The sequence below is a fragment of the Chelmon rostratus genome, chromosome 12, assembly GCF_017976325.1.
Source record: "Chelmon rostratus isolate fCheRos1 chromosome 12, fCheRos1.pri, whole genome shotgun sequence".
Classification (NCBI taxonomy): domain Eukaryota; kingdom Metazoa; phylum Chordata; class Actinopteri; order Chaetodontiformes; family Chaetodontidae; genus Chelmon; species Chelmon rostratus.
The window spans coordinates 15,424,319-15,450,412 of NC_055669.1; the positions used below are offsets into that span (position 1 = coordinate 15,424,319).

Below are 26,094 nucleotides of genomic sequence, written 5' to 3' on the forward strand. Positions count from 1 at the left end.
TTGGAGATCATTTATTTACAATAATATTTGCTCTACTGTTTTTACATAAAATGACCAGAAGGGGGCAATCTCATATAGTGTTATGATCTGCAGCATGACAGCTTCACTTTTGAGCTAAAAGCAAAGAATCTTTAAATCCAGAGTCGCCTCTACAATCTATTTAGCATCAACATTCAACTGGGAGGCATTGATTTGTTTCACTTAAAGTTATTGTCATTGGAGAGGAGCCTCAAAAGTCATTCACGACGACTCCGTTTTTCATGACGAGACTGTCGTCATTTCTGCGCTTCTTATACTTCTTTTTCACACACACGACACTGACTATCAAAATCAAAATCATCGCTGCCAGCACAGATAGAGACGAGGCGACTGCAATGATGGTGTTTTCCTCGACGGAGCCCTTGTGCTGACAGAGGTCCCCGTAGTACCACCAGTCACCGCCCACCGCACACCTGCAGAGCAGAGAAAAAGGATGAGGAGGAGGTGGACAAATCAAACCTGAAGGGGCAGCCCAAATGGCTTGTAAGGGAACAGTCTGACATTCCGCTTCCTCACTTTCTAGCTGAGAGCTACATGAGAAGAGATACAGCAGGCAGTTAGCTTAGCTTAGCACAAAGACTGGAAACGGGGGGCGTGACTAGCCTGGCTCTGTCTAAAGGTAACAAAAAGTTACTGCACCCACACCCTGGCCAAGGACTAATGCATAATAAAACCACAATGTGTTGCTTTTACACGTGTCATGTTTTTATCATTATATAACTGAGTTTAAGGTGCTGCTAGGATTTATTACTTTTGGACAGAGCTCCTATTTATCATCCGTAAGCAGTACATAAACTGTCCGTAAACTGTTTATCAGTGTACAGGTTATCTGTTTCTATGCCAGCATGTATCATTGGATGCTTCGCAGGAGGAATTAAAGTAGTTGTAGCTGAAAAAGGTTTCAGTTGCATGTCGTGCCCCTCTCTCTCCCCGTTTCCTGTCTGCCTCTTCACTTGTTACTATCCAGCAAAAGGAGACAAAGTAAGCTTAAAAGAACACACCTGCAAACAGCCTTATCTTCGTCCACCACGCAGACTCCATCATTCAGACATTTCACACCGGAGCAAACATCGGGGGTTGGTTTGGTTTGTGTGGCTGGTGCGTTTGTTGTAGTTGGTGGGGTTGCTGTAATTGTTGTAGTTGGTGCGGTTGGTGTCGGCTGGGCCGCTGTCAGATGAGACACATCTGAAGAGGGACAGCAAATGAGAAAGTGGTTAATTGGATCCACGTGGAGGAGCATATAGAGAACATGAAATGAAGCAATGATTGGATCACACGATTGACTGTAGTGTTTTTCTTACAAGTGGCCATATGAATCATGGATGTAATCAAGCATCACTGCTATACATGACCCCACAAATATACTGTTTGTGTGGATGGCAGGGATGAATATGTTGCATACTAATCAATAAGTAATTGATCTAATGTATGACAGGATGGATGTGGCTTCACAAAAAAATGATGGTTTGATCACTGTGGAGCACATTTTGACATCTTTGAACACAGTTTCTTCTGTAGAAATCTGTTGAATTTCTAATGTAATCTGGTGGCTTTACCCTCCATGGTGAGGAGAAAGATGGCGTCTCCTCCCTTTATAAAATCCCTGCTCCTGGCTCTGAGGTGGGTGAGATACACTGCAGTGCCGCAGCCCGGCCCTCGGAAATATGTGGAGCCATCTGTGTCATTGACCTCAACGCCCACCTTGCGAGGGTCGTCCCAGAAAAACTGGTCCGAGTCTGTTTGAAAGGGTGTTGAAAGGTTGCATGAATACAGTATCACAGCAAAAACAGCATTTTCATGATTTGTCATTGCGTAAAAAGGACAACTAATTTGAATCTTTTTGTAAGTCACCTGTTGCTTTCATGTTGGGGTCAGTGGTGACGCTGCGCTGGTTGGACATGCGCTTTTGGATGTGTGGGTGCTGGTCCATCAGCATCATGGTCATCTGTTTCCAGGGGCACGGCCATATCTGTCCAGTGTCCCCTTCACGGGCCACAAGATGAACGTAGGCTGACAGCTCACCAGGGTAGCTTGCCTTACCGCTGGGGTAGAGCTGCATTTGGAAGGTGTAACCTTCCTTAGAGGTGAATGGTGGGCTAAAGATTGATTCGTTAACTGGGGTGTCGCTCATTACTTGATCGAAGTTTTTCACCCGCCACACAAACTCTGGGCAGGTGGTCTCAGAGAGGTTGATATCATCCAGTGACAGCCCTCCTGTTGAGGACTCAGAACCCACCTTGGTCCCTTCAAAGACAACCCGGAATTTTGTTTTGACGTCTAGACTCACGTGGTGCAGTTGCCACAGCTCCTGAGGGGACCCTGTTACAGCACACGAGGTAAAAACATAGAATTTATTGAACGGCAAGTTCATGGTGGCCAGATTCCACCGACAAGGTTGTTCTAGTAGATTTTTTAGCTGTACTGGAATTTAGTCATATTCACCATCTATGGTCTTTATAAAGCGCAGAGTTCCTTTGGGGTTAGCTTTGTCATACTCTCTGACAGAGATTTTCAGTGTGTCGTTTTGGCCGGCGCTGTTGTAGTAGAAGAACTGAAGACACTGGTATCCTCTTTTGGGGTAAAGGAGCCTGCTCTCCAGCACAGCTGTATCCCCAGCGGTGGCTTTGCCAGTGTTGAAGTGCATGAAATACCCCGAACCTAAAGGTTAGAATTTCACTTGATTAATTATGTCAATACTTAAGCATTATTTCAGTGCGCCCAGCACTGATTAGAGTGAAGAAGCCAACGGCTCACATAGCAGCGATTCAAGTCTATCTTGAAACAACCCTCGCTTGCCTTTTTGCATATTGAAACATGTTACTCCTGTCCATATTGGCTGTGAAGAGACATGGGGGACAAAATCCACAGTCCTTGGCTTCATCTGTCTAACTCTTTGGGTCTTGGGTCTAAATTTGGTTCTTTTAGTGTGAAATTCCCTCTCTGTGTTCTGGCCGGACAGTTTTTTTCTTGCTGAGCTGTGGTGATAACACTTTATGCTCTCGAATTTGTCTAACACAGGCTGCTGAAGCCTCATGTTATCTTTGATTGAATTCTACACAGAACAGGGACTGACTTCTGTCCACTTGCATTAAAAACGCATAAGACTTTTTTTTTCCAGCATCATTATGAAGAGGAGGAACAATTGCAGTGAACAAAACCTTTTCCAATGTACATACAGTGCAGGCATGTGCGTGTTGTTTTAAGACAGAATAAAATGTGAACTAATCCTTAAACGCGGGCCATGTGTATTCCTGCAGGATCACTCTCACCAGTGCATTTGCCCATGTTGGAGTAGTCAGTGTTTGGCCCTCCAGCAGCTTTGGTGACCCTGTCCCAGTCTGCCTTGTCCTCCTGTCCCTGAATCATACCACAGATGTTCTCACGTTCAAAGTCACACGAGTCCAGGAATGTGGCAGCTTGGGCTAGAAGACATTTCATGAACAGAGTTGTAGGACTTTGAGCTGCTATAAATTAATGCAATGAGGAGAGTGTTTGACTCATCAAGATTTGATGTAACAATGGCAGAGCAAGATAACATGACAATTATGCAGATCATAAAAACCATGTCAGGTGTTGATTCTTACTGCAGTTATAGAGGCGGTGCAGCTTGAGCAGGTCACTGTCACTGAACTCCATACGCTGGCCAATGACATCACTGAAAGCGGGGATCCTGGTGACGATGGTGGGCTCAGAGCCATTGCGGAAGGCGTTTTTACTGTAGTGCATCATGGAACCGTAGTCGTAGGGTACGCCCAGAGAGCTGGAGGTGGTGTCGTTGTAGGTGTTGAAGTTGTGTTCTTTACCTGTGGATCAGATCAGATCAGAAAACAGGGTTCAGTGCTGTTCAGTTCATCATCACAATGTCTTATTACATTCTGCAACTGCAGGGGTGAATGTCAGATATGTTTAGGATCTCTAATAAAAGTTGATTATCAACATCTGACAGTGGTTTAATCTTTTGACAAAAGACTGCTGACATAAGGTACTCTTTAATCACAGTACATTTGATTTATTGGCCATTTGAAGAGCGCATTCCAATGCAGCTAAGATACAAAGTCTGATAGCCCTCGATGTGCTGATAATGTCTTTTGCTTATCTTGTTAAGATTATGCAGCCACAAAAAGAACGCATGCACATGTTTATCAAGGAATAAATCATCTGCAGCATGAAGTGCTTTCCATGAAGGCCTGCATAATAAACCTCTTGAACACTGCATAAGCTGAAGTGATTTTTCCAATTCATTAGAACGTGAACCAAAAAGCTTGTATAAATGTAATGTACAAAAGCTATTTTACAGTCATTCTCCTTCTGGCAAAATTGCATGCAAAAGCAAGCATGTCATAAAGGGATGAATGATATGTGGGAGCATGAATGATCAGTGTGTAATGAGAATTGAGTTGGCTGCGTAGCAGTGAGAGGTTCAGTACCCTCTGAGATGCGGTCCCACATGATTTCGACATAATCATCGCGGTCTGCCCTGGACTGCTCATGCCAGAAACCCAGAGCATGAAGGAACTCATGTTCGATGGTGGCGATGCGGTCACAGTTAGTCCCTATTGACAGTCTCTGCTTCCCAACATGCTGGTTTCCCACAGAGGAGAAGCAGCTTTTGGAAACAAAAAAACAAACAAAAAAAACAAACAAAAAAAACAGCCAGGCTTTTATGAACATCCAATACAATCCAAAATGTCTTTTCTCAAAGACTTGAATATATATAATGCGTCAATTCTTGAGACAGTACAGCTTGTCTTGCCATTTAAACAGACCATAGAGGTATAAGAAATGTTTTTGCCTCACCCGCTCCCTTTAAAGATGGAAATGTAGTTTGCTTCTCCGTTCCAAGGCTTGAAGTCGATGCAGGTCTTGAGCCGGTACTGCTCGAAGGCCTTCAGAATCACACCTTTTGCATTGATCTCTGCAGAGAAGATGATAAATCAAAGATTTATTCTTGATTTTGGTTGATGTTGTTAAAACCCAGTATGTATTTATAAGTGGTAAAAATATGAAAATAACCATAAAGAATTGTTATAACAAGGAAATCTGTAGTGTTTTCTATGTTATATTGGATATGTGTATATGTTTGGAGTCAATTAGACCACAGAGAGGTCAGCCTCCCTGTTGTCTACCTGGTAGCTCCAACAGATATACAACAGACTATTTGTATTTTAAAATACTTTCAACATCGTTCCAGATGTATACAAATAGATGAAAATCATCGCATTGAATCAGGTTTTACAGCTGTTGTCTCTGTTCTAAGCTCTTATGTCTATTCCTGTCTGCTACATACATACACATACACATACATGTAAGCAGTACTTTAATATTAATTCAAGTTGGAGCTAATACAACTGGTTTGTATAGTGTTAGGTAGTTTAATCTACAACAATACATCACATTTTATAAACTTATCAAGTATTCTGTATGTAAAAGTTAATTTGAAAAGTAACTAGTAACTGTAAAATGAAAATACTCAAAGCTGTGCTTAAGTAGAGTACCTAGTTACTTTCCACCACTTCTTATCACAAGACTAATATAGGTGAATATTTTGTATAAATCCATCCATATTCCTTATCAAAACATTAATGTACATTTTCTAAGTGTAAGTGAACTTCAGTGGGAACTTAGTATTTCGGCACTCTTACCTAAGTCATTTTCCATGTAGTATGGGATCGTCTTTGGCCACCTGTACTCATCCCCTATGATGGAATTTCGGGTTTGCCTCTGTGGTGGTCAATAAAAACAATCACAAACATCATCATTGGTCAAAGTTAAGCTTCATTTCACAGAATTCGGTTGTGCAGGTTGAAAATTTCAAACAGTTCAGATAAAATACCTCATCAAGCACAATGTCTCCCTCTACGAGATTCAGTCCTGCCTCTGTGGAGACCGAGCACAAAGAGAATTGGTTTACAAGGCTTGCTTGAATCTTAATCTGAAAAACATCTGAAAAACTTTTGCATACCTTCGTTGATGTCAAAAATGTCAAGGTCCCAGCCGCCGTCCACATCATAGTCTGCATAAGTGTGATATGACACAAATAAAGGTGAAAAAGCTTCAAACAAAAGCGACTGAAAAGTCTGTGCATTGCTTGAGAAAAGAACCACTTACCTATTATTTTTGCAGCGGGCTAAACAAAAGAGAATTACAATGTAAATGTTACTGATCTTCAAATGTATTGAAATCGAATTTCTTGTTATCATGTGACAGAATCTTAACAAAATCAAAACAATTTCTCACCAAGCAAAGGGCGATCCCACATAAGAGACAAAGAATGTGGAGAACAAGTACACCTGTAGGGTTTCTTCCTGCCATGTCCTGAAGTGTCCCTCTACTTGGGACAGTGCACACAACAGATACTGAGTGAATACAGAAATAGTGGGAGTTTAAGGAGAGCATGCGGGGAATAAAACGAAAAACATGTGATTACAAGCTGATTATTGACAGAGCTGTGAAGGGTTGGACTTACAAAACAGCTTCAGTCTACTCTGCTATCTGCTAACACATCTTTACACCTCTACCTGCCAGAGTAAGGAACACATCTGAAGGTAATGTTCTGTATCAGCCAGGTTAATTTCCAACGAGAGCCATCTGGAAAACTGCTGAAATTATAATGCTTTGTTTGTTATTAACCTTTTCTTACAGCCTGTAGAAACACAATAATAAATTGTAGCTGTTAATGATATGCAGTTGCCACCTTTGGTATATGTTGATACCTGATAAAGCAAAGTAAATGCATTGTACGTCTTTAATTTTCACTGAAATACCACTTTTATTAATCCAAGATAAGATAAGATAAGATAAGACTTTATTAATCCTCATCTGGGGAAATTCGGCGAAAGGCTGTTTTTTTTTTCAATGTAATCTTACATTGAATGAAGGAAAATGCAGCCTCCAGATATAGTTGGGCAACTCTGTGTTGCTCTCAGGGCCTTCCAAGAGTTCCAGCTTTATGTTAGTTTTCAAAAGATTTCTATTTTCAATTTCTTATTTGTGCTTCATTGATTTTTTTAATGGCAAGACAGAATGGGATGCTCCAATCCATATAAACCTTCAGAGAAACACACAAAGGATTGTATCTAAACAGTCGACCCCATCACTGTACATACTCCAAGCAATTGCGCGCTGACAAAAGAATCCCTTTGGTGTTGTATATATGCTGCATATATGCGGTGACATTGACTCCGGATCTGCTCAAGGTGGTTCTTTGTTATCTTTTGCAGCTGCATTATATATGCATCTCTTGCAACCTTTCCACAGAATTTTGAAAGCTACTGATCACTTGACACTTCCTGATCAGCTTCATGCGGTCTGGCCGCAGTACTTTGCAGCAGTGAAGGTCATACTCAGATCCTTTATAAATAAAAGTGCTAATGCCATACTTTAAAAATACTCCATTGCAAGCAAAAGCCCTGCATTGAAAAGGTTGCTTGAGTAAAAGTATGTGAGTATAATCAGGACAATGTACTTTTAAAAGTAAAAGTACTCTGCAGAAAAATCCTCTGTGACTGCTATACTATCATGAATAATATCATTATATTATTATCGGCCATGTATTAATGTGAAAGTAAATTCAGCAAATTATCATATTTATGAAGCTGGAACCAAAAAGTTTTTTTTCCATGAAAAATGACTTAAACCATTATCAAAATTTTCTGTCAGTCATTTAAGCCGAACTTGTTCATTTTCATATGTTCTGTCATCTGTGTGGAAAAATCCGAATGAAAATGAGAAAAGAGCTCAATATTTCCCTCTGAATTAAATTGTAAGTGGCATGAAAAGAAAATACTCAAAGTTCTACTGAAGTCCAGCACTTAGTACGTTGTACTTCAGTAGATCCAGTAGTCCACCAGTGGCATTTGCACAGATGTCTTTAAAGCTAATAGATATCTTGAGTCATAAGCAAAACCCTTTGTTGCAGTTTAGTGGCCACAGTAAAATCACACTAACCTTTTCTCATTGTGTGGAGAAACTGTCACAAAAACAGAAACAACAACAAAACAGTGCCCTTTGACCCATGTATAGGTACCACAAGATTATGTCAGTTTACGTTAACTAAGGCTGCTGATCCATCACGTGAGTCTCATGAATAAAAGTTTTGTTTTTTAATTAGTCAGTGAAGGATTGTCTCTCACTGCAAAGCTTCTGTCTATAAATCTGCAGTCGTGCCCTTGGTGACTGCAGAAAGCAGGAGGAAACAATCAAACACAGCTGTCACCTTCATGCAAACTTTGGGTGGTTTGGCAGTGACATATTTTAGGCTTTGGTGATTACTTATTGATATTTCCTGGCCTCTGCTTCATATTACTTATAAGATGGATTCATGGAATAGATGGAACTAATGGAGCTGAACTGATGCAGTTCAGGCTCTGGACGTATTTTTGCTGTGACCGACTGCAACAGGATTGGATACGAGTATGTGGAACACATGCAACAATAAGACGATTGAAAACCTGTTACCTGATAACCTGATGGAATCCTACTGCACACTGTAACCCCCCCAAAAAGAAGAAAGGTTTGGTAGGGTTAAATTTCAGGCAATGCAATACATTAAAGGTGCAATATGTAAGAATTGATCACCTGTTGAAGGTCACTCCAAACAAATAGGAGCAGCATAACACCAGAGAAACAGCTAAATACTGCTCACTATGCTCTTTGCTGTTGCTATCCCTGGCTACCAGCTGCTGTTAGCTAGTTAGCTCAGTTAGCCGTGCAGGTAGTGGCTCTGTTAGCTGAGTCTGCCTGGACCGGGAGCTCAGGGCACCGGGGTAATGTGTTCAGGACCAAAGACAGCCTCTGAAGCCGATGGAGGCCAGTTTGACGACAGGAAAAAGAGCAGAGGAAGAGGATTGAGCAGTTTGGGCATAAGCAACAGGGATTTTCATGGGTTAATTAGGGATTTATTTCAATCAAACCAGAGCTGCTGATTCTAGGAACGACAAACCAAGATGGTTTTCAGTGAGTTTAACTTCTGTCGAGTCATATTTTTCTGTTTAACAGAGTAAAAAGGTGGAAGAATATGTCCGTTCTTGACATTTTGCAAGTTCATTTTGTTAATTTATCAGACTAAACCAGCTAAGACAGCTTGTGAAACGTAGCAAACTCGCCGCTCACAAACATCTCCCAGCTCCCAGATGCTATCAGACTCTCTTTCAAAGCGGTATCACGAGACCAGACGTGCTGGGGCTAGCTGGTTAGCACGCTCACTCCTGTCGACTCACTCATGTGGGTGGTGCCTGAGCTGAACTGGCTGGCTGGTGGCTGATCCGGCCTTTTGTGGTGAACTCTCATCTCATCCGAAGCACTTTCTTGGCACTTACTTTCAAGCATTTCTTGGGATAAATCAGATTTGTGCCTCTGCTCAGTTCTTTTTCATTGATTCGCTCATTACTGAAACGTTACAGTTTATCGCTGTATTCTCTGAAGGTGTCGCTCAGGCTCAGATAAGCCGTTTCACCGTGATCTGTTTCCTGATTTCATGTTGCTCCCACTGGAAAACCCCAGCATGCTTGAAGATGAGGTGAGTCAATGTACAGTGTAGAATAGGAAACTGTGCCCCCTTCAGCAGACAATCTCCACGTACCAGCCTCACAACTTACTACTTCACAGTTAGAGGAAGTCAAGAGGAAGAGGAGGAACGTTTTGAGTTTTGCGTTCTGATTCTATATATGGAATCTGTAGAAACAATATGATAAACAGCTGGGGGGGTTAATAGAAAGTGATTTACTGCTTTGCTATGGGTCTGTCTCCTATATTATTGGCTGTTTATATTGACATGGATTTATTACTTTTTTTTTTATGAGTGCACAAGAATATGGAGCATGTTTTTTTATGAATGTTGCTGGTGCCTCCCAGCTGGATCACAAGGATTTTACACAAGTGGTAACAAAAATGTCAATATTTTAGTACAAACACACTTTGGACTATAATTACTTAAGCTACCGCTACAAGAAAGCTTTTAAGATGTGGTGCACGAAATCACACATGTATTGCAAATGACATCAAAAGAAAAGGAGATAAACTAAATCCAGTTCTATTAATATTACTATTAACATTAATATGATGCTGATGTCCAGCCTGCATACCTGGAATAGTTTGCATGTGTGTGTGTGTGCGTGCAGGTGAGAAGGTAATCCCAGCATACAGATTCAGTCTCCTTCCTGCAGGAAGTGGCGTGGAAATCAACAAATGTTTTCTATGCTGATCAACAAAGCGTACACAGGTGCACAGAAGAAAAACTGTGACGAATGAATTTCACAATGCGCCTTTCTGCACCGATCCGCATGGATGAAACCACAGCTGAGACATGACATGAATTCAAGGACGTCAAAAGGCAAAGCCGTCACTTCTGCTGTGGAGTCAGCTGTTATTGTTAAACAGCAGAACGTAAAGGCTGCTGCATGAACATTAACGGCTATACATGCACTAGTATTACTGCTTGTGGTTCTTGAGTTACCCGGTTCCACCCTTTAAAACTTCCTCACACTTAAAGAGTTAAGAAATAAAAGAAAATGCTCTTTATATTAATTTCCTCAGTATTTACAGACAGTGCATTCATGTGCAGTAATACCAGCTGTTCACTGCAACATCAGTCCTGCTGTGAGGTGCAGCCCTTCCACCATCGATTACCAGACTCGTTCTTCTTTCAAAGGGGGGTGAAAGAATCCAAGTAGGCTGAATCCATTTTGGCCAAAGATAGTGGAGTTTGTGTAGTATGCGTATGGGCTCTGTACGGTCAAGTACGCTAAAAGATGTAGTGACCAGATTTGAATGAAAGAAGAGATGAGAGCAGAGGTTAAATGATTATCACCTCCTGTCAACGATGACGTAAAGAGAGCAATTACGAGGGTCATATTTTTCACAGGAGATGAAGACTAATACATGTCTGTGCCAGTGATGCTTCAGTAAAGAATCAAACAGGCTACAGACATGAAAGCTAAGTGAACTGAACCTGCTTGGTCTCTACTGACATCAGTGCTGATTTAGTTATCATGCGATGAGCCAGCCACCAATAACATGGGTCTCATCATTGTGATCATGTCAGCGTACATATGCAATTACCAATGAAATGCATAATCAGTAGAGAGATGAGAATGCACTGATTGATGTGAACATTGAGAGTTCATCGGTAATCATCCTTCTGAGCGTCAGGAACAATGAATGCAAGATGGTGACAAATGTTCAGAGTTGTCACAATTCGGGACTCAGAGGCTCAGGTGCAGACACAAAACTCGGCAGACACAAGAAGGGCAATGTATAAGATTTATTTAGACACAAAACGCTATGCAGGTCAGGCATAGGAAAAAAACAGTCCTCTAACAGGCTGGTGGACAACTATAAGGGTGAACTACCAAACCTAACCAGAACACAGATACTAAATAACTAACACAAAATCCCTTACCTAGGTTTATTGTAAGGACGAACAGAAATGGTAAAGTGCAAGCACACTGGGGATTAGCAACAGAGCCGGAGATGACGGACTGGAATGGAGGGCAGGAAAAACTCCTGGATGGCGGAGGGTGAGGGTAGATGAAGGTGGAACAGGAGCCAGTAGAAGCAGCAGAGCAGGTTGTGGAATGGCAGGAGATGAGATGCAGCGCGGAGGAGGGTATCTGAACCATTCACAAGCCAGAGGACAAAAAGTGCTAGGCATATGCAGACAGACTGACAAAACAACTTTTACGATCCGGCATCGAGTCGTGGTCAGCTGGCTTCTTATAACTTGAAGGTTGCAGTGTGAACAATGGAGGGCCACTCCTCGCCGCAGCTGTGATCATCAGTTGATTCCGGATTGGAAACAGGTGCGCCCCCAGCCAGTGAGAATGAGCAGGAACAGGATAACAAAATGCTCCACTAGAAGGAGCCCGAAGTGGGGGGCATGACAGTTTCAACTTATTGCAATTAAACTTTTATGTAACTTGGCTGAAACATACACAGGTAAGTTATAGTTAAGTAACTTTTAGCGAACATTACAATATAGACATATAAGACAGTGGGGGGAAAGCATGTAAATTTGGCTGCTTAGCTCTCCCAATAGAAGTGACATTCAGAATAGTAACAAATAATATACTTGTGTTTTTTGTTGATTCTTGCAGGTAGGATTATTACTGTAAATGGATTAACAGCAGAGATGAATTACAGTGGTGACCAAATATTTCCCATCATCCTTTGCTATTGACAGTAACATGTTGTTAACATGTTTCACAGGATCTCACTGTGCACACCACAGTAAAATACTGTTTAAAACTAGTTACAGTCGTATTTTTGTCGGTTTTTCTGAGGGGGCTGAGTGTGACTGAAAATCAGTGGTGCTGGAGAGACAAGTGAAAGCAGGTCTGAAGGAGCATTTAGGAAAGCTCATTGATTTTTTTTTTTTTTTTTTTTTTTTTTTTGTGTGTGTAGATTAATTACTCTTAAACAATTGAATGTGAGTCTCAAAAATGTGTCCTTTAAGCCGTACTGTCACATGTTCACGCTGTCAAAACAAAAGCTGCTCTCTGGAGAATAATGTGTTGTCATAATTACATTCGCGGTAATGCAAACAACTCGCACAAATAACCATAGAAAACTGCAGCATGACTGCGAGGGTGGAAAGTCCTAAGCAATAAATATGTCTATCGCTGGTACTCTTGAACAGTTATATATGTCGTTTGAGAGCCATCTGCGATCAATCTATTCAGTCATTTAGGTATGAGGACTTGTTATATATAACTTCAAAGTCAGCAAGTCATTTACCAAACAATTGCTGACTTTCTGAGTTGTTGGTCTGACTTGAGGGGGCCCCACATGAATCTTCCCAGCACAGAACTCATTTTTCCGCTTATTCCAGCCTCACATGAATGCGCTATAAGAACAGCCTCAGAGCTGCTAGCATGGCTGTAGACTCGCCATAGTGTTGTTTTTAGTGTCTGATGTGCTTATTCTCAGCTCATTGAACCGGTGTCTCACATTTCCTGTTTTTAATATAATTGCACTGAATTTAATGTGTTAAAGCATCTTCCACAAGTATTATTTCTTTTCAGTTGTGATTTTTTTTATGCCAACACTCTCTTAGGACAAAACAACATAAAGACAGCTGAACCTATTACAATAAAAGCTTGTGTAATCCCATTTATAAATAAAGCTGGACAAGGTAGCATATTGTGGCCACTGTATTTCATAAGTGCTCCCATTCTATAAAATTCCAGCATGTGACGAGGGAGTCATTTAATGGCTCCCAGTCCATTCCGCACTGCGTGGATCAGCCTGCACGCTGCAAATTAGCAACATTCCTCAAAAAGACCTGGTTATTTCAGCAGATCCGCCCATGGTTCTTTTGTTCGTGCAGCACATGGCAGTATGAGTGAGAGCGTTATGCAATGAATGCATTGTTTGGCAGAAAAAATACTCCTGGGCCACACTCTAATGATTGCTAGAGAATATGAAACACGGCAACATGCACAGCATTGGCTTCATTTCTGATTTCACATTAATTCAAAGGGGGTAAAAGAGATTTTTATTTTCCTAGAGGACAGACTGTTTAAAAATGATCGCTGTACAATATTTTTGCATGCTTGCACAGCTTACATGCACTTTTTGCATGGACTGAACCTCACATTTCCTTGGGTGTTGCCATAGTTCTAGATGTTTTTCAGGGTTGTTTTTCTGGGTACATTTTTCTAACACATGTAATGCTGAGGGAGAGGGACAGCAGGATGTGGAGGGGGTTTACTGGCTGTTCTGCAGCTTTCAAACATATCATATGACCCTCCACAGCAGATGGAGTTGGGGATAGTTGTTATAAAAGTGTAGATGTTAAAATTTCCAATTTTAACTGCTGTTTCCAAGGTCAAAAGTGTCCTTGCAGCAATATACAGTCGGTCAAATGAAATTCATCAATGACCTCTGTTCGCAAATGAAATGAAAACAGATCTCAGGACGATATGTGATGGTACAAACATCGAAGCCGCTGTAATACTGTGGTCAGTTGCTTTTCATTGCTAATAAAAATCTCCTGCTCAACCGTAATGTTTGACAAATAAAAACCTTCAAGGAGCCACTATATGTGCATGTTTTAGAAGAAGTATGATTAATATTCTGCCAGATCCTCTGCAGTCATGACTATCTTTTTCCTTGTGAGGCAAGGTTTGTGTGAAATGCTTATTCTGTATTCCCATCAGACCACTTTGATGTTCATGCTGTGCTTTATCTTATCGTGGACATTCATTCATTTATTTCTACCCTCTGTGGCTACCACAATTACTTCTTCGACAACACCGTTACACCTTGAATACAGCTTTCATTTCAAGCTTTGGCTCAATCTGTTCCAGCCTTGACCTGTGTGTTAGTTTGTGTGTGTGTGAATTCACACATGTTAAAGAAAAAAGAAAAGAAAAAAAAAGAAAAGAAGGAGAGCAAATGGCATGCAAGGCAATATTTTCGCTATGTGTAATTCTTTTGAAGATAATTCATTCCTGCTTTCAAGGTGTGACAAACCGGATTGTTTCCTTTTTGCATTTTCGGAGACAAACTCGAAATTAATTTTCAAGTGGCCCCATATGTGCCTTTGACTCGCTGTGATTGATTTCATTTATGGCTGTGTGCAAGATTTTCAATGTCGAGGTGTAATTAAAAGCATCAGCGCTTTGCTGACACAACTGTTAACTCATAATATAGAAGGGGATGTTTACAGGACTGAAACTGACCCTCATCCCATAAAGCACCGCACTGCTAAAACAATAAAGATTCATAATTAACCATTTCAACCCCTAAGACCCTTTGGCGAGTCCATTATTACACGCTCATGTGTGGAGCAGGATTGCACGAACTCAAAGAATTTCAACCTCAATTCCACTAAAGATTGCTGAGTCTCCAAAGATTAAACATTACAGTATTTCATGCTGAATTGCAGACAGATCACTGTCTCTGATTTGAATTTTCCACATGTGCACAGTGTACACAAGTATAGGTATAGGTATTTGGACATTCACACATTTTTGTTGGGGGCGGCTTTGTGTTTGCATTTTAAAGAAACAATGATAAGCAGACTTTCAGCTTTGATTTAAAAGAGTTTGTGCATTGGTTGAACAGTACCCTCTTATTTAAAAAAAGGGAGTATATGCATGAAAAAGGCTTTTGAATGCTTCATGTGAACAATATGGGCGTGAACACCGTCGTTTAGTGTTTCCCATCAAATCCAATGTACCAAAGCACGGAGCCAAAGCAATAGAAAATGTGTCACTGTGTCCTGTAGTGTGATAAATGATGTGTGTTGAAATGACCAGATTCTGTACAGGATACTGTGTATGTAACATGGTTGGACAGTGTGAAAAACTATTTAATCTGCTGTCAAAGCTATGAGGGGAATTTTAATTGGAAATATGGGGTCAAAACACTGAGATGTTATTTCTTTCAAAATGGAATTTACTTTTTCACTGAATTTGTTTGTCTTTACTTCAAACCCCATCCCTGAAGTTTGATTTGCATTCCAGCTGTGTTTTAATATCTAGGTGTTTCAGAAATACTCTCTTAACTATGAAACACACACAGGTACACTCAGTCACTAAACCCACGCGACTGTGTATGAATCGTAATTGACGTCATTAATTGGTCGGAGCAGCTCTGGAGGATCTGGCGCTCAGGTTCATGACAGTGAAGCCTCCTGCTCCTGTGTCTCCAGACGCGCAGTCACAGCGGTGTCCAGCCGCAGTGTGATCCGCTCTCTGCTGCTGCGCCCCCGGATCAGCATCTCTGACGCTCCGCTCAGGCAACAGCCGGCGGGGAAAGGTGAACAACTCATTTAGGAAACTTACTTGGATCTTACTTGGATCCAGCGTTGCATCAGGGACACGGATTTAGGTAATTGAGCAAGGTACGGCTGTTTTTATTTGTCATTACTTAAAACCCATTTGACAAAGTGGTCTTGTGAGCATGCTTTTTTTTTTTTAACCCTCCTATTGTCTTCGGGTCAATTTTGACTCGTTTTCAAGTGTTTGCATATCGGGAAGACAATACGAGGGTTAATGCAGTTTGTGAATATGTGCCGTTTGCACGCAGCTAAGCGCTCTAAACATCACAAGAGGTCAGTCTGGCTGTAATCTGAGAGTGTCCAAAAGTGTCAAACACACAGCAGGTGATTAGAAACCTGCTTTCAAACTGATTGACTGGTCTTTGAACCGAAAGTATTCACATTTTCTTCGGGAATCAGTCGGATCTACTGTAACTACCTGATTTTAGGCTTTCTGAGCTTCGAGAAGTTGTTATCTGAGTTTGGAGGTAGGTGATGAAAGACAGGTCCGACCAGCTGTCCATCTGTAGCTCTTGTCCGTCTATTGTCTCTTACAGAACTGCAAGCTGGAAGAACGCAGACAGAAAGTACATAGTCTTTGACTTAAGTTAGTCTAAATACATGCCTGACTAGTGTGAGGACTCCTCTGACCTACAGTGTATATTTATATGAGGATGCATACTTTGGATATAATGTTTATCATTAGATCAGCAATGAACTGATTTTAAATCTGTCTGTCCGTCCAGGATGATGAGGACAGGAGCTCCCCAGCCAACACCTCCACCTCAGATATTCAATGATTTGACCCTTTAATATTGGCAGAAATCTTGTTTGCATTGGTAGTTATTTAGGCATTCTGTTGTAAAGGGATAGGAGACAGAACAAACTGAGAAGTGAAATTGTTCATTTGTAAGCAAATTAATGCAATACCCCAAACTATAAAAAGGCTCCCATGTGTCCTTTTTCAAATCTTTAATTGTAATGTTTGAAGAGCCACCCAGACATAAGAAAAACAGCATAAAATTACTGGATTGTACATCCTCTTTGAAAAATCTGCTGCAGTTATTGGTGCTGCAGCCACACCGTGACCTGACCTGTACAGGCGCGTTCATTTTTCACCGAATCTCTACTGCTCTGTTTTAGTTACACATGAAAGGGAAACCATGAAAAGCGTTAAAAGCTTTCCTCTCTGACGAGTCTACTTTATGCATACAACATGTGTGGCTCAGCAGCCTATAGCGAACCAGTCAGCGGCAGATTAAGGCAGACAATGCAGCAGCTACAGATCAGTGTGCATGCTTTCACGCTGTTTCCCCGAATGCTTTTCACTGCATTGTTAGAAAAGAACCCTGAGACATATCTGTGTGAGAGAGAGTTTTGCTTTTGTTTAAATGCTCCTGTAAATATGTACAGTATTTATGTCAGTACATGTTGTGGCTTGGCTGTAAAAATCTTGCAATGAGCAGAATTTGAAGGAATTAATGACAATTCAGTGATGAGGCTGACCACAGGAACGGCACCGTTTCCCTGTTAGCTATTATTAAGCCACTTGTGTAGTGACCCTCACGTCATCCATTGATCTATCTCTGTCACTCACCACCTCAATTTAGCTGCTGAAGCAGAATGAAAACATGGCATGGAAGGTGCTGATGATTGGTCGAGGTCGAGGGCATGTTAACGGCTTCAACCTCTCCTTTGAATTGGAGACGCCTGTAAGTCACATTCAGTGACTCGCGGTGCTGAAAAGGTGCAGTCACGAACCAAACTCAATCATATGACTCTTGCCAAAGCTATTAAGTTACTTTTCGAGATCATTTTCACATGTGTAAATGCAACAAGTTTTTTTTTCCATGTGAACCTGAAGTTAGCAGAATTACCCTTACATGTGAACAAACCGTCTGACCAGCAGCACTGCAGAAGGCCAATGCTGTCACCATAAACAGCGACACGAGAGAGCTCTCAGAGCATGTTTGAAGTTTAGCCTCGTCTGCAACAATTTAAGGCAACTATATTTAGACATTACATTACCTGAGCGTGAGGCAAAACGATTGGTTGCATCAACCTGCAGAGTCGTGCATTGCTTTGAGTCTTTTTTCATTTGCCCAGTGGGAGAGTCTAAAGCCTGAAATGTCCCAATCCTACCCATAAGGCATTAAATGTACCGATTGAAAGATAATATATGAATCAGTCAGACTGACATTGCTCTTGAAAAACTCTCATCAGTTTTCAGATGGCGCTGATAGATGAAGACATTGCATTCCACTCCAACATACCTGTGCCACTGGATATAACGGTGGCTGTGGTCTACTCTATTTTTGGTGAGTAAAGTCTACAGAAATTCAGATGTAAAGTGTTTGACGTATAAATCCTTAACAAATGATAAGAAGTCAATAATGACATCAATGAGTTTTCTACCCATTCTGCTCAGGCTGAAATGAATAACAGCGTGACGCAAGACAGCACACTGTGAAGCCTTGGGAGCATGTTTACCTTTATATTTTGGACTGTGTTACTCAGTGATATGCATTCCTCTTCCACCTATCAGTAATACCAACTGCGTATATGTGTCACTACCATCTATATTTGATGTATTTATGTATAAATTCTATACCTGCATCCTTTCTCAGATATGCACACATCAATGTACAGAGCCAGCGAGGCAGCCAGTGTTGCATCTGTTCATGTATTATCTGCGCTTCGAACAGCATAAAGGGCCTCTGATCATGAATTCTATGGCTTGGCTATTCACTGAAAAAAAATCATGCAAAGGTTAACTTTCATCTCAGTCTTTTTATCTTGGCAGAGAATTATTTACCAGACAATTACCAGAGAATCCTTACATTTACAGCCCTGATACAACACAAATTGGGACGCTGTGTGAAACATAAATAAAATATAATGTGATCATTTCTTAAAGATAATCAAAGTTCTATTCCCCATAGTATCCTGTATAGTCAGATGTTAAGATGTTTATCCTGGATAGCCTAGTTCTTTATTTTTATTTCACTATTCTTTTTCCTATATTGTTATTTTGTATTTTGTATTGTATTTTTACCTCTTACTTGAAAGTTGTTCTTTACAAGAAAGTTGATCTCTACTTATTAAGTTGCTCATTACTTGAAAGTAGTTCTTGTTCTTATTTTGCATGCCCTTGTGTGTCCACCTTTTGAGCTGCTGGAACTGCAAATTTCTCAAAAAGTATCTATCTATCTATCTAGATTTATGTTCTTGCCTAGAGTGAGATGAGAAGATTGATACCACTCTGTAAATATAAGGCAGCAGCTGCTTAGTAGGATACTTAGCTTAGTATAAAGCCTGGAAACAGGGAAACAGCTAGCCCGGCTCTGTCTTAAAGTAACAGATATATTGTGCTTATTGGTGAGCTTTAGAGGTACAAGTAGGCACCTCAGTCTGTTACCTTTAGACACAGCCATGCTAGCCGTTTCCTGTCTTTATGCTAAGCTAACCAGCTGCTGGCTGTAGCCTTATAGTTACCACACAGATATCAGGGGTATCTTCTCATATAATTCTTTGCAAGAAAGCAAATAAGTGAATTTCCCCAAAATGATGAGCTTTAAATACACAGTAGAAAAGCCAAAAACAGTTTGCAGACTTTAGCACCGCAGCCTTGTGGCAAACGTTCAGCACTACCTGACGTTCAGGGCTTTTTCTCCTGCAGGATTATGTTCACTGTTTGGCAACAGCATGCTGCTCTATGTCTCCTACAAGAAGAAGCACCTCCTGAAACCCGCCGAGTTCTTCATCATCAACTTGGCCGTCAGTGACTTGGGCCTGACTCTGTCCCTCTACCCCATGGCGATAACTTCGAGCTTCTACCACAGGTACAGCACCTGGCAGCTACTGTAGCATCATCAAGGCAAGGACACAAAGACGCAGCAGCTGTTCTCACCACCAGAAAATGGAATACTTTCATGTGAAACGCATGTGCTATTGGGAAGATTGTGTTTAGGTCTTGCGTGGTTGGTTAGCAGTATGATTGCCTCTGAGTTCACGCATATGGAGTGTCATGCTCATGCTATTCTTCTCTTTTCCCTCTCTCGCCCTCTCCCTCATTGATCTTTCTTCTCTGTCTTCTTTGCGCTTTCCTCTACCTCTTTCTCACACCCCCTTGCCCTCCTACGCAGGTGGCTGTATGGGAAAACAGTTTGCTCCATGTACGCTTTTTGTGGCATGTTGTTTGGCATCTGCAGCCTGACCACTCTAACTCTGCTCAGCATGGTGTGCTTTGTAAAAGTATGTTATCCGCTCTATGGTAAGTCTTCAAAGAAGCTATTTTTGCATAGTGAAATGACACAGGATTAACCGTCACATCCCTAAGTGGCTGATTGTTGATTTATCTATGGAAGGAAACGAAGTGATAATCCCACCATGAAGCACTGCACATTAGCCTTCCTTTGATGACTGACAAGTCCAGGGTCTGCACTCAATAAGAATTACTTGTGATGTTGGTTAATGCAGTGCAACGGGCCCTTCTGTTTGACCTCAAGAAATTGTATTTTCCCAGGCAGAGTCGCAGAAGGGTTTCTATATAGAACTCTCAATTAGAAGCTCTTCCTAATACAAAACTTGTGTGAATTATTTTTTGAGCCATTTCAAAGCCTTCCTTTGAAATGTGGACCTACAAAAAGATATGTTCTCTTTAACTGCAGTTATTTTAATGTCTCGCAGTGGTGTCTCACCCCCTGCATATTAACTGAAGCACACATTTCATTACGTCATGATGTCTACATATAGGCTGATCACTCGTCACTCACCTCTTCTTGCTACAGAGGTGTCATCTTTCACCTGTTGCTGTAGGCTAGCTACAGGTCTGCAGGCCCCTATCTGTTCTTGCGCTACCTGAGCTAGCATGACCATAATCAATCCAGATATGTATCCTATTCCTTTAGCACTTCAGCAAAATGGATACAACTGCCAAGCTGTGGACAAAAAGAGATTCTGGCACTGGGCTTGGCATCTGCAGTAACAGCAGCAGAGACTAGTCTTCTACTTGCTGTTTACAGCAAAGAGCCCCCACTGTGGACTCATGTATCAAGCTGCTCTCTCGGTGAATGACCCTATTCGCCATTGAGGAAACACAACCGACTGTAAGTGAGGAGAATAACCCCTACTCATCTCCTGGAGGGAGGATCCGTATTCCTGCAAGACGCCCATTCAAGGACCATCTTTCCAGGAGTTTGAAGCCATCAGTGGCAACCAGCCCTCCATCCAGAATGGTCAACTGCATCATTTAGACCACAGACTCCGTCATCTAAAGCTACACATATCAGCTATCAAGGAGGGCTCTTTTTCCGTCCAGTTACAGAAGCTGGCACTCAGACTGATAGAGTGGTGATGCATATCTCCTCTCTGTGCTTGCAACACACACTCATGGATGCATTATCGAATGGCAGTCCCCTTTAAAGAGAAGGGGAGCTTCATGGTGCCTCAATGAATCAGTGATGGAAGATGTGTTTATGGCACAGGAGAACACACAGTGTCCAGTGACAGAGAATCGTATCACCCTTGCTGGGTTTCCATCCAAAATTTTGACTGAATTTTGTGAAAAATCAGCAAAAGAAAATGTGACTGAATGCTTGTTTGCATCCATTACTTTGTCTACCCAGTTATTAGGAGTTGGTTCATTGAACTAAACAGTAGGTGGCACCGATTCTCCAATCAGATAATATAATAGTATGGCAGAAGAAGAGGGCGCAACAAGATGACTCATTTAAAAGAGCACCAGGATGGTGCAGAGGAAGGTCACATCAGATCCGTGTGGAGCCATGAGGAGGCCTTTAAATCTGCGGAGTGTGTTTCGTTTTCTTCTCCTCCTCTTAGAGCGGAAACAGCTGATCAGCCATTTGAGTTAAATGTTATTTAAAGTTAGTTAAATGCGGAGGGGGTCACTGAAGCCACTCAGAGAACCAGGGTTATGAAACAGCCTAAAGATCACATTTTTGGGGGCAAATCAATAAATAATGATTGTGCCAGAATCTTACATGAGTAATAAAACATAAACTTAATCTGTTTCCACAGGGAACAGGTTTAACTCTGTTCATGGCCGTGTGCTCGTCGCATGTGCTTGGGTCTACGCCCTGTTGTTCGCCTGCTCCCCGCTTGCCCACTGGGGGAAATATGGACCAGAGCCTTATGGCACCGCCTGCTGCATTGACTGGCGCCTGTCCAATCAGCACACCACGGCACGCTCCTACACTGTGGCACTGTTCATCTTCTGCTACATCCTTCCATGCTGTGTTATTGTGGCGTCCTACACAGGCATTCTGGCCACGGTGCATGCATCCCGCAAGAATATGGAGCAGCATGCACCGAGACAGACGCACATAAGCAGCATGCAGACAATTATCGTCAAGGTAAGAGCAAAGTGTGATAAAGACAAATGACCACTTCCATCACAACACATCTCATTTGGCCCATATACTATTAAGTGCTTTTACACTTTCCAGAGTCTAAATTTTAAGTACTGACTTAGAAATAACAAATTCAGAATAAACTTTTAAAGCACTGTTGGAAATGACTTAAAAAAAGATGTTTGTGAGCTTTCGTTGACTGCCTCTGCAGTTGCTTCCACTGTCTTTGTCTCCTTTCACCTTTACATGCTTGCCCTCATCATTACTGTCTCTGTATAATGACATCCCTGAAGACTACTATTAATCCAGCTGCAGTCTTTCAACTACATGCAATATATACACACCCACAGACAAACACAGTGCTAAGCCTGAACGACTCTGAACTCAGAGTCTGAGACTCATTTGGTCATACCTGTGATCACTGGTACAAATCTGATTACTGTCACCCATCCAATCTGTGAGCGCTGAACTGCCAAACTGACACCACGTGGTTATGCACATACAGAAACGTGGTGGTTCAGGGGTAAAATATCAAAGCGCCTCCTTAGAGACCAGAGTCCTCTGGAGAGTTCCTCACTCCTCCGTTTGTTGAAGAAATTGGCAGTGACCTCAATAGATCCTCCAGTGATGCAGCTCCTCATTAGCAGGAGTTGGCTCTGGCTGCATTGAGATGGATGGGAAGCTGCTGCTGCCTTTTCTGATAAATGATCATTATCATATATCCTGCTCTGTAAGAATAACAATGATTTATATGGGTAAAAAAGGCACAAAAATGCCTTTCTGCCCACGTAGCATCTGACTGATGTTGGTCAATAAATGTTCAGGTTGTAAAGATAAACTCAGTCAGCCACAACAGCCATTTATCTTGTGCCTTTAAAGGACCAGTATACAGGACTTAGTGGCATCTAGTGGTGAGGTTTCATATAGCAACCAACCAGCTCGCCTCACCCTTCCTTTCCAAGCGTACAGAAGAATCTGGGGATAGTCTGTATTTTTCTTATTGTCACCAGTTACCATAGAAAGACCAAGTGTTGCTTGTTTAGCCAAAACTTGATATAGCTTACACTGCTGTGCCATAGACCTTCATTGTTGTCCCCAAGCTATTTTGATTCAGTTTGGCATAAACCTTTACAATCTGTGGCTTACAATGGTCACCTACAAATACAATATTTACACTTGTTTCACTGACTTTGTTAAAAACTACAGCCTTTCTTAAACATGACAGCATGTATTCACAATCTATTTTTGGGCCTGAGAGCCACAGACAGGATGATGAATTTGGAAAGTATTGAGAGACATGCTAATGCGGTGGCAGTTTTGGTGTTCTCACAGGATTTGTGACAATAACATAATTTTAGAATAACACTAGACTTACACTTAAATGTGTTTTCAAAATTCTATCAGTTACTCTTTCCTCCTGTGTGCTCTTTTTCCTGCAAGCTAAGTGTTGCTGTCTGCATCGGTTTCTTTGCGGCATGGAGTCCATATGCTGTGGTGTCCATGTGGGCTGCCTTTGGACACATTGAGAACATCCCCCCTCTGGCATTCGCCATGCCAGCCATGTTTGCCAAGTCCTCCACCATCTACAACCCAATCATCTACCTAATGCTGAGGCCGAACATCCGCAAGGTGATGCGCAGGGACCTGGGTACTCTATGTCACGCCTGCCTGAGGGGCTGCCACTGGTCTGATGGGCCAGCTAAGTGCTGCTCCAGGCCGGGGATGAGGGTCAGACTTCGTACGGTCCACAGGCAGACCAAGCAGTTCCCTTCGTCCAACTCCTCTGCTCAGCCTCCTATGGTAGCATTAAAAGACCACAGCTGTGAGAAGTGCAGGGATGCTTTCGAATGCTTCAGACACTACCCTCAAATGTGCGGCGTCTCTCACCCTGACGCCGATGGAGACTCGTCCAAGGATCAAGGCACTCCAGTTCCACAAACACATAAGCAGAAGCCTCAAAGTGCGTGCAACAAGAAGTCTCTGCTGGCCACCATGTGTGCAAAAAGGACTTCAGAAGCAGACAACTTCCATATTAATTTAGAGATGGTTCCAGGGCATGCGAAAGTGGCTTGGCCTTGACATTTCTCTCACTTCATAATGTTTACAGAATAACTCTGGACTTATTTTACAGGTTATGTTCTTTCAGATGTGAAACTACTTAATCTATACTTTCAGGAGATCTTGTTTAGGAATGTAGCGTATGCTCCCTGTGTTTGGGCAGCAGCCATATATCTTATCTATCTTGTGTCGCCCATTGTGCTTTACTTTGAAGGGTTTTGTTTGCAACTCATAAACAACCTAGTTATGCTGTACTACTTGCACTCAGTGTATTTCTGAAATGTTGTTTTTGGCCTGGCATTGAGCAGTGCATTGTTGTTTGAGTCGCACTAGCCTCTCAGTCACTCTGCCAGGACCCCGTGGCTTAAGATGGATAGGTTTGGGAGTTTTCCAGCTATTCAATTCCAAATCCAAAAAGTTGCTAGTGCCAGTCTTTAAAGCTGGTTCACATTTATAGATCTTTTGAAAGTATTCAATCCCCCTATGCTGCGTTTTTGGTGTTGCAGCAACTTATATTTCTATTTAAATCAATATTGTCCTGCCTCAAGCATTCCTTGAAGCTGGCAGCTCAGTGTGGATTTTGCTGTATGCATTACCTTAACACAGTTGGATTTAGGGGAGTGCCCTTATTTTACTTCCAAGTTAGCATGAGCTTGGTCAAGTTTGGCGAAGAGCAACTGCATCACAATTAGGATGCATCTTGTTTTAACTGTGAGCTTCATTTGAACGCCACTGAAAGCTTGATTTTAATATGCATTTCTCCAGGAGTACTCAAAAAATATATATCGGAACCAGTAAAACAGATTTACTTTGTTCCAAAGTGAAATGCAAAACTATGTTTAGCAGTTCAGAGTGTTTTTTCTGGGATGATATCATTTTTGCTAGTCACTGACTCATTTGCTTGATAGCATTATCTTAGTAAAACCTGAGTTAAACCTCAGGGAATCACGCTGGCTGGGAACAAAGTATGATAGTCACTGATGACTAATATTTCATAATGTTCATATTTTGGTTAATTATTATAGCAACATACCAGTATGTCTATATGAGGTCCATCTCATTTGAAATGCTGTTAACACTTCCTTTACAATGCCAGCCCAAGTATCGTTTACACTTGACAATTGCAGGTATATAGTTCATGGTGCTTGATCATCACGCTGCTGCAGGCCGTACCATTATTATGGCACAGCACAGTATTGTCTATTTATCTGTATTATGAGAACTTCAAGCCTTTTTTTATTATGTGCTCAGTGAAAATGGAAGATTTCTTTACTTGACTATCTAACAAAATGGTATACATTTATTTCAGTACAACAGAGGGGAAGAGAGGACAAATGAAACAAATCCAAATAATGAAGCTGTAGATAAATTCATTAGTGGAGAAAGACTATTGGTTGTGTTGTGTGTTGTTTGTAGTTGCTGTTGTGTGTAAATCCATTGTGTAAAGTAAACATGACTTGCCACCCAGTGCTAACCTCATGTCAGTGTATCCCATAGCCCTATTGCTATTTCATCTAATCACCTCATTTAAAATAATGTTGTTTTACCAATATTTTAAGCACTTGTCATGTTGAACGGTGTACTGCTTTTGATCGACAAAAGTAGCTAATTAGATTTAATCTATCTAACAGTGGGGTGCCACATTAACAGTATTCCTAAATCTGATCTGAAAACAGATGCAATTAGTGTTAGTAATCCTGTCCGCACCCGTATCCCTGGACCTTATCATTTATTGTTCATGCCGTGGAGGAATTCATTTTCTTCTGTTTACTGACGAGATTATCGAACTCACCAGGAAAAAAATAACAGTGGTGGCTGTTTGATTTGCAAGCATGCTATCATCACATCTGTAATCCATTAAAA

General features: G+C 41.5%; 2 protein-coding genes across 2 annotated transcripts; one reads left to right on the top strand and one right to left on the bottom strand.

The window, feature by feature from the left end:
- Positions 1 to 107: 107 nt before the first annotated feature.
- On the bottom strand, positions 108 to 6,388 carry mep1bb (meprin A subunit beta b). The gene is made up of 14 exons (XM_041949521.1): positions 6,277 to 6,388; positions 6,148 to 6,166; positions 6,002 to 6,052; positions 5,873 to 5,916; positions 5,682 to 5,760; positions 4,837 to 4,954; positions 4,467 to 4,645; positions 3,624 to 3,842; positions 3,309 to 3,461; positions 2,482 to 2,697; positions 1,891 to 2,358; positions 1,596 to 1,775; positions 1,041 to 1,224; positions 108 to 452 (listed from the first exon to the last, which is right to left on the bottom strand). The coding sequence occupies exons 1-14, from the start codon at positions 6,349 to 6,351 to the stop codon at positions 230 to 232; spliced, it is 2,208 nt and encodes a 735-aa protein (XP_041805455.1). The 5' UTR covers positions 6,352 to 6,388; the 3' UTR covers positions 108 to 229.
- An 11,633-nt stretch (positions 6,389 to 18,021) lies between these two features.
- Positions 18,022 to 24,252, top strand: opn7a (opsin 7, group member a). The gene is made up of 5 exons (XM_041948754.1): positions 18,022 to 18,120; positions 19,482 to 19,644; positions 19,948 to 20,075; positions 21,842 to 22,176; positions 23,614 to 24,252. Exons 1-5 carry the CDS (start codon positions 18,033 to 18,035, stop codon positions 24,250 to 24,252), a joined length of 1,353 nt encoding a protein of 450 aa, XP_041804688.1. The 5' UTR covers positions 18,022 to 18,032.
- The last annotated feature ends 1,842 nt before the right edge of the window (positions 24,253 to 26,094 follow it).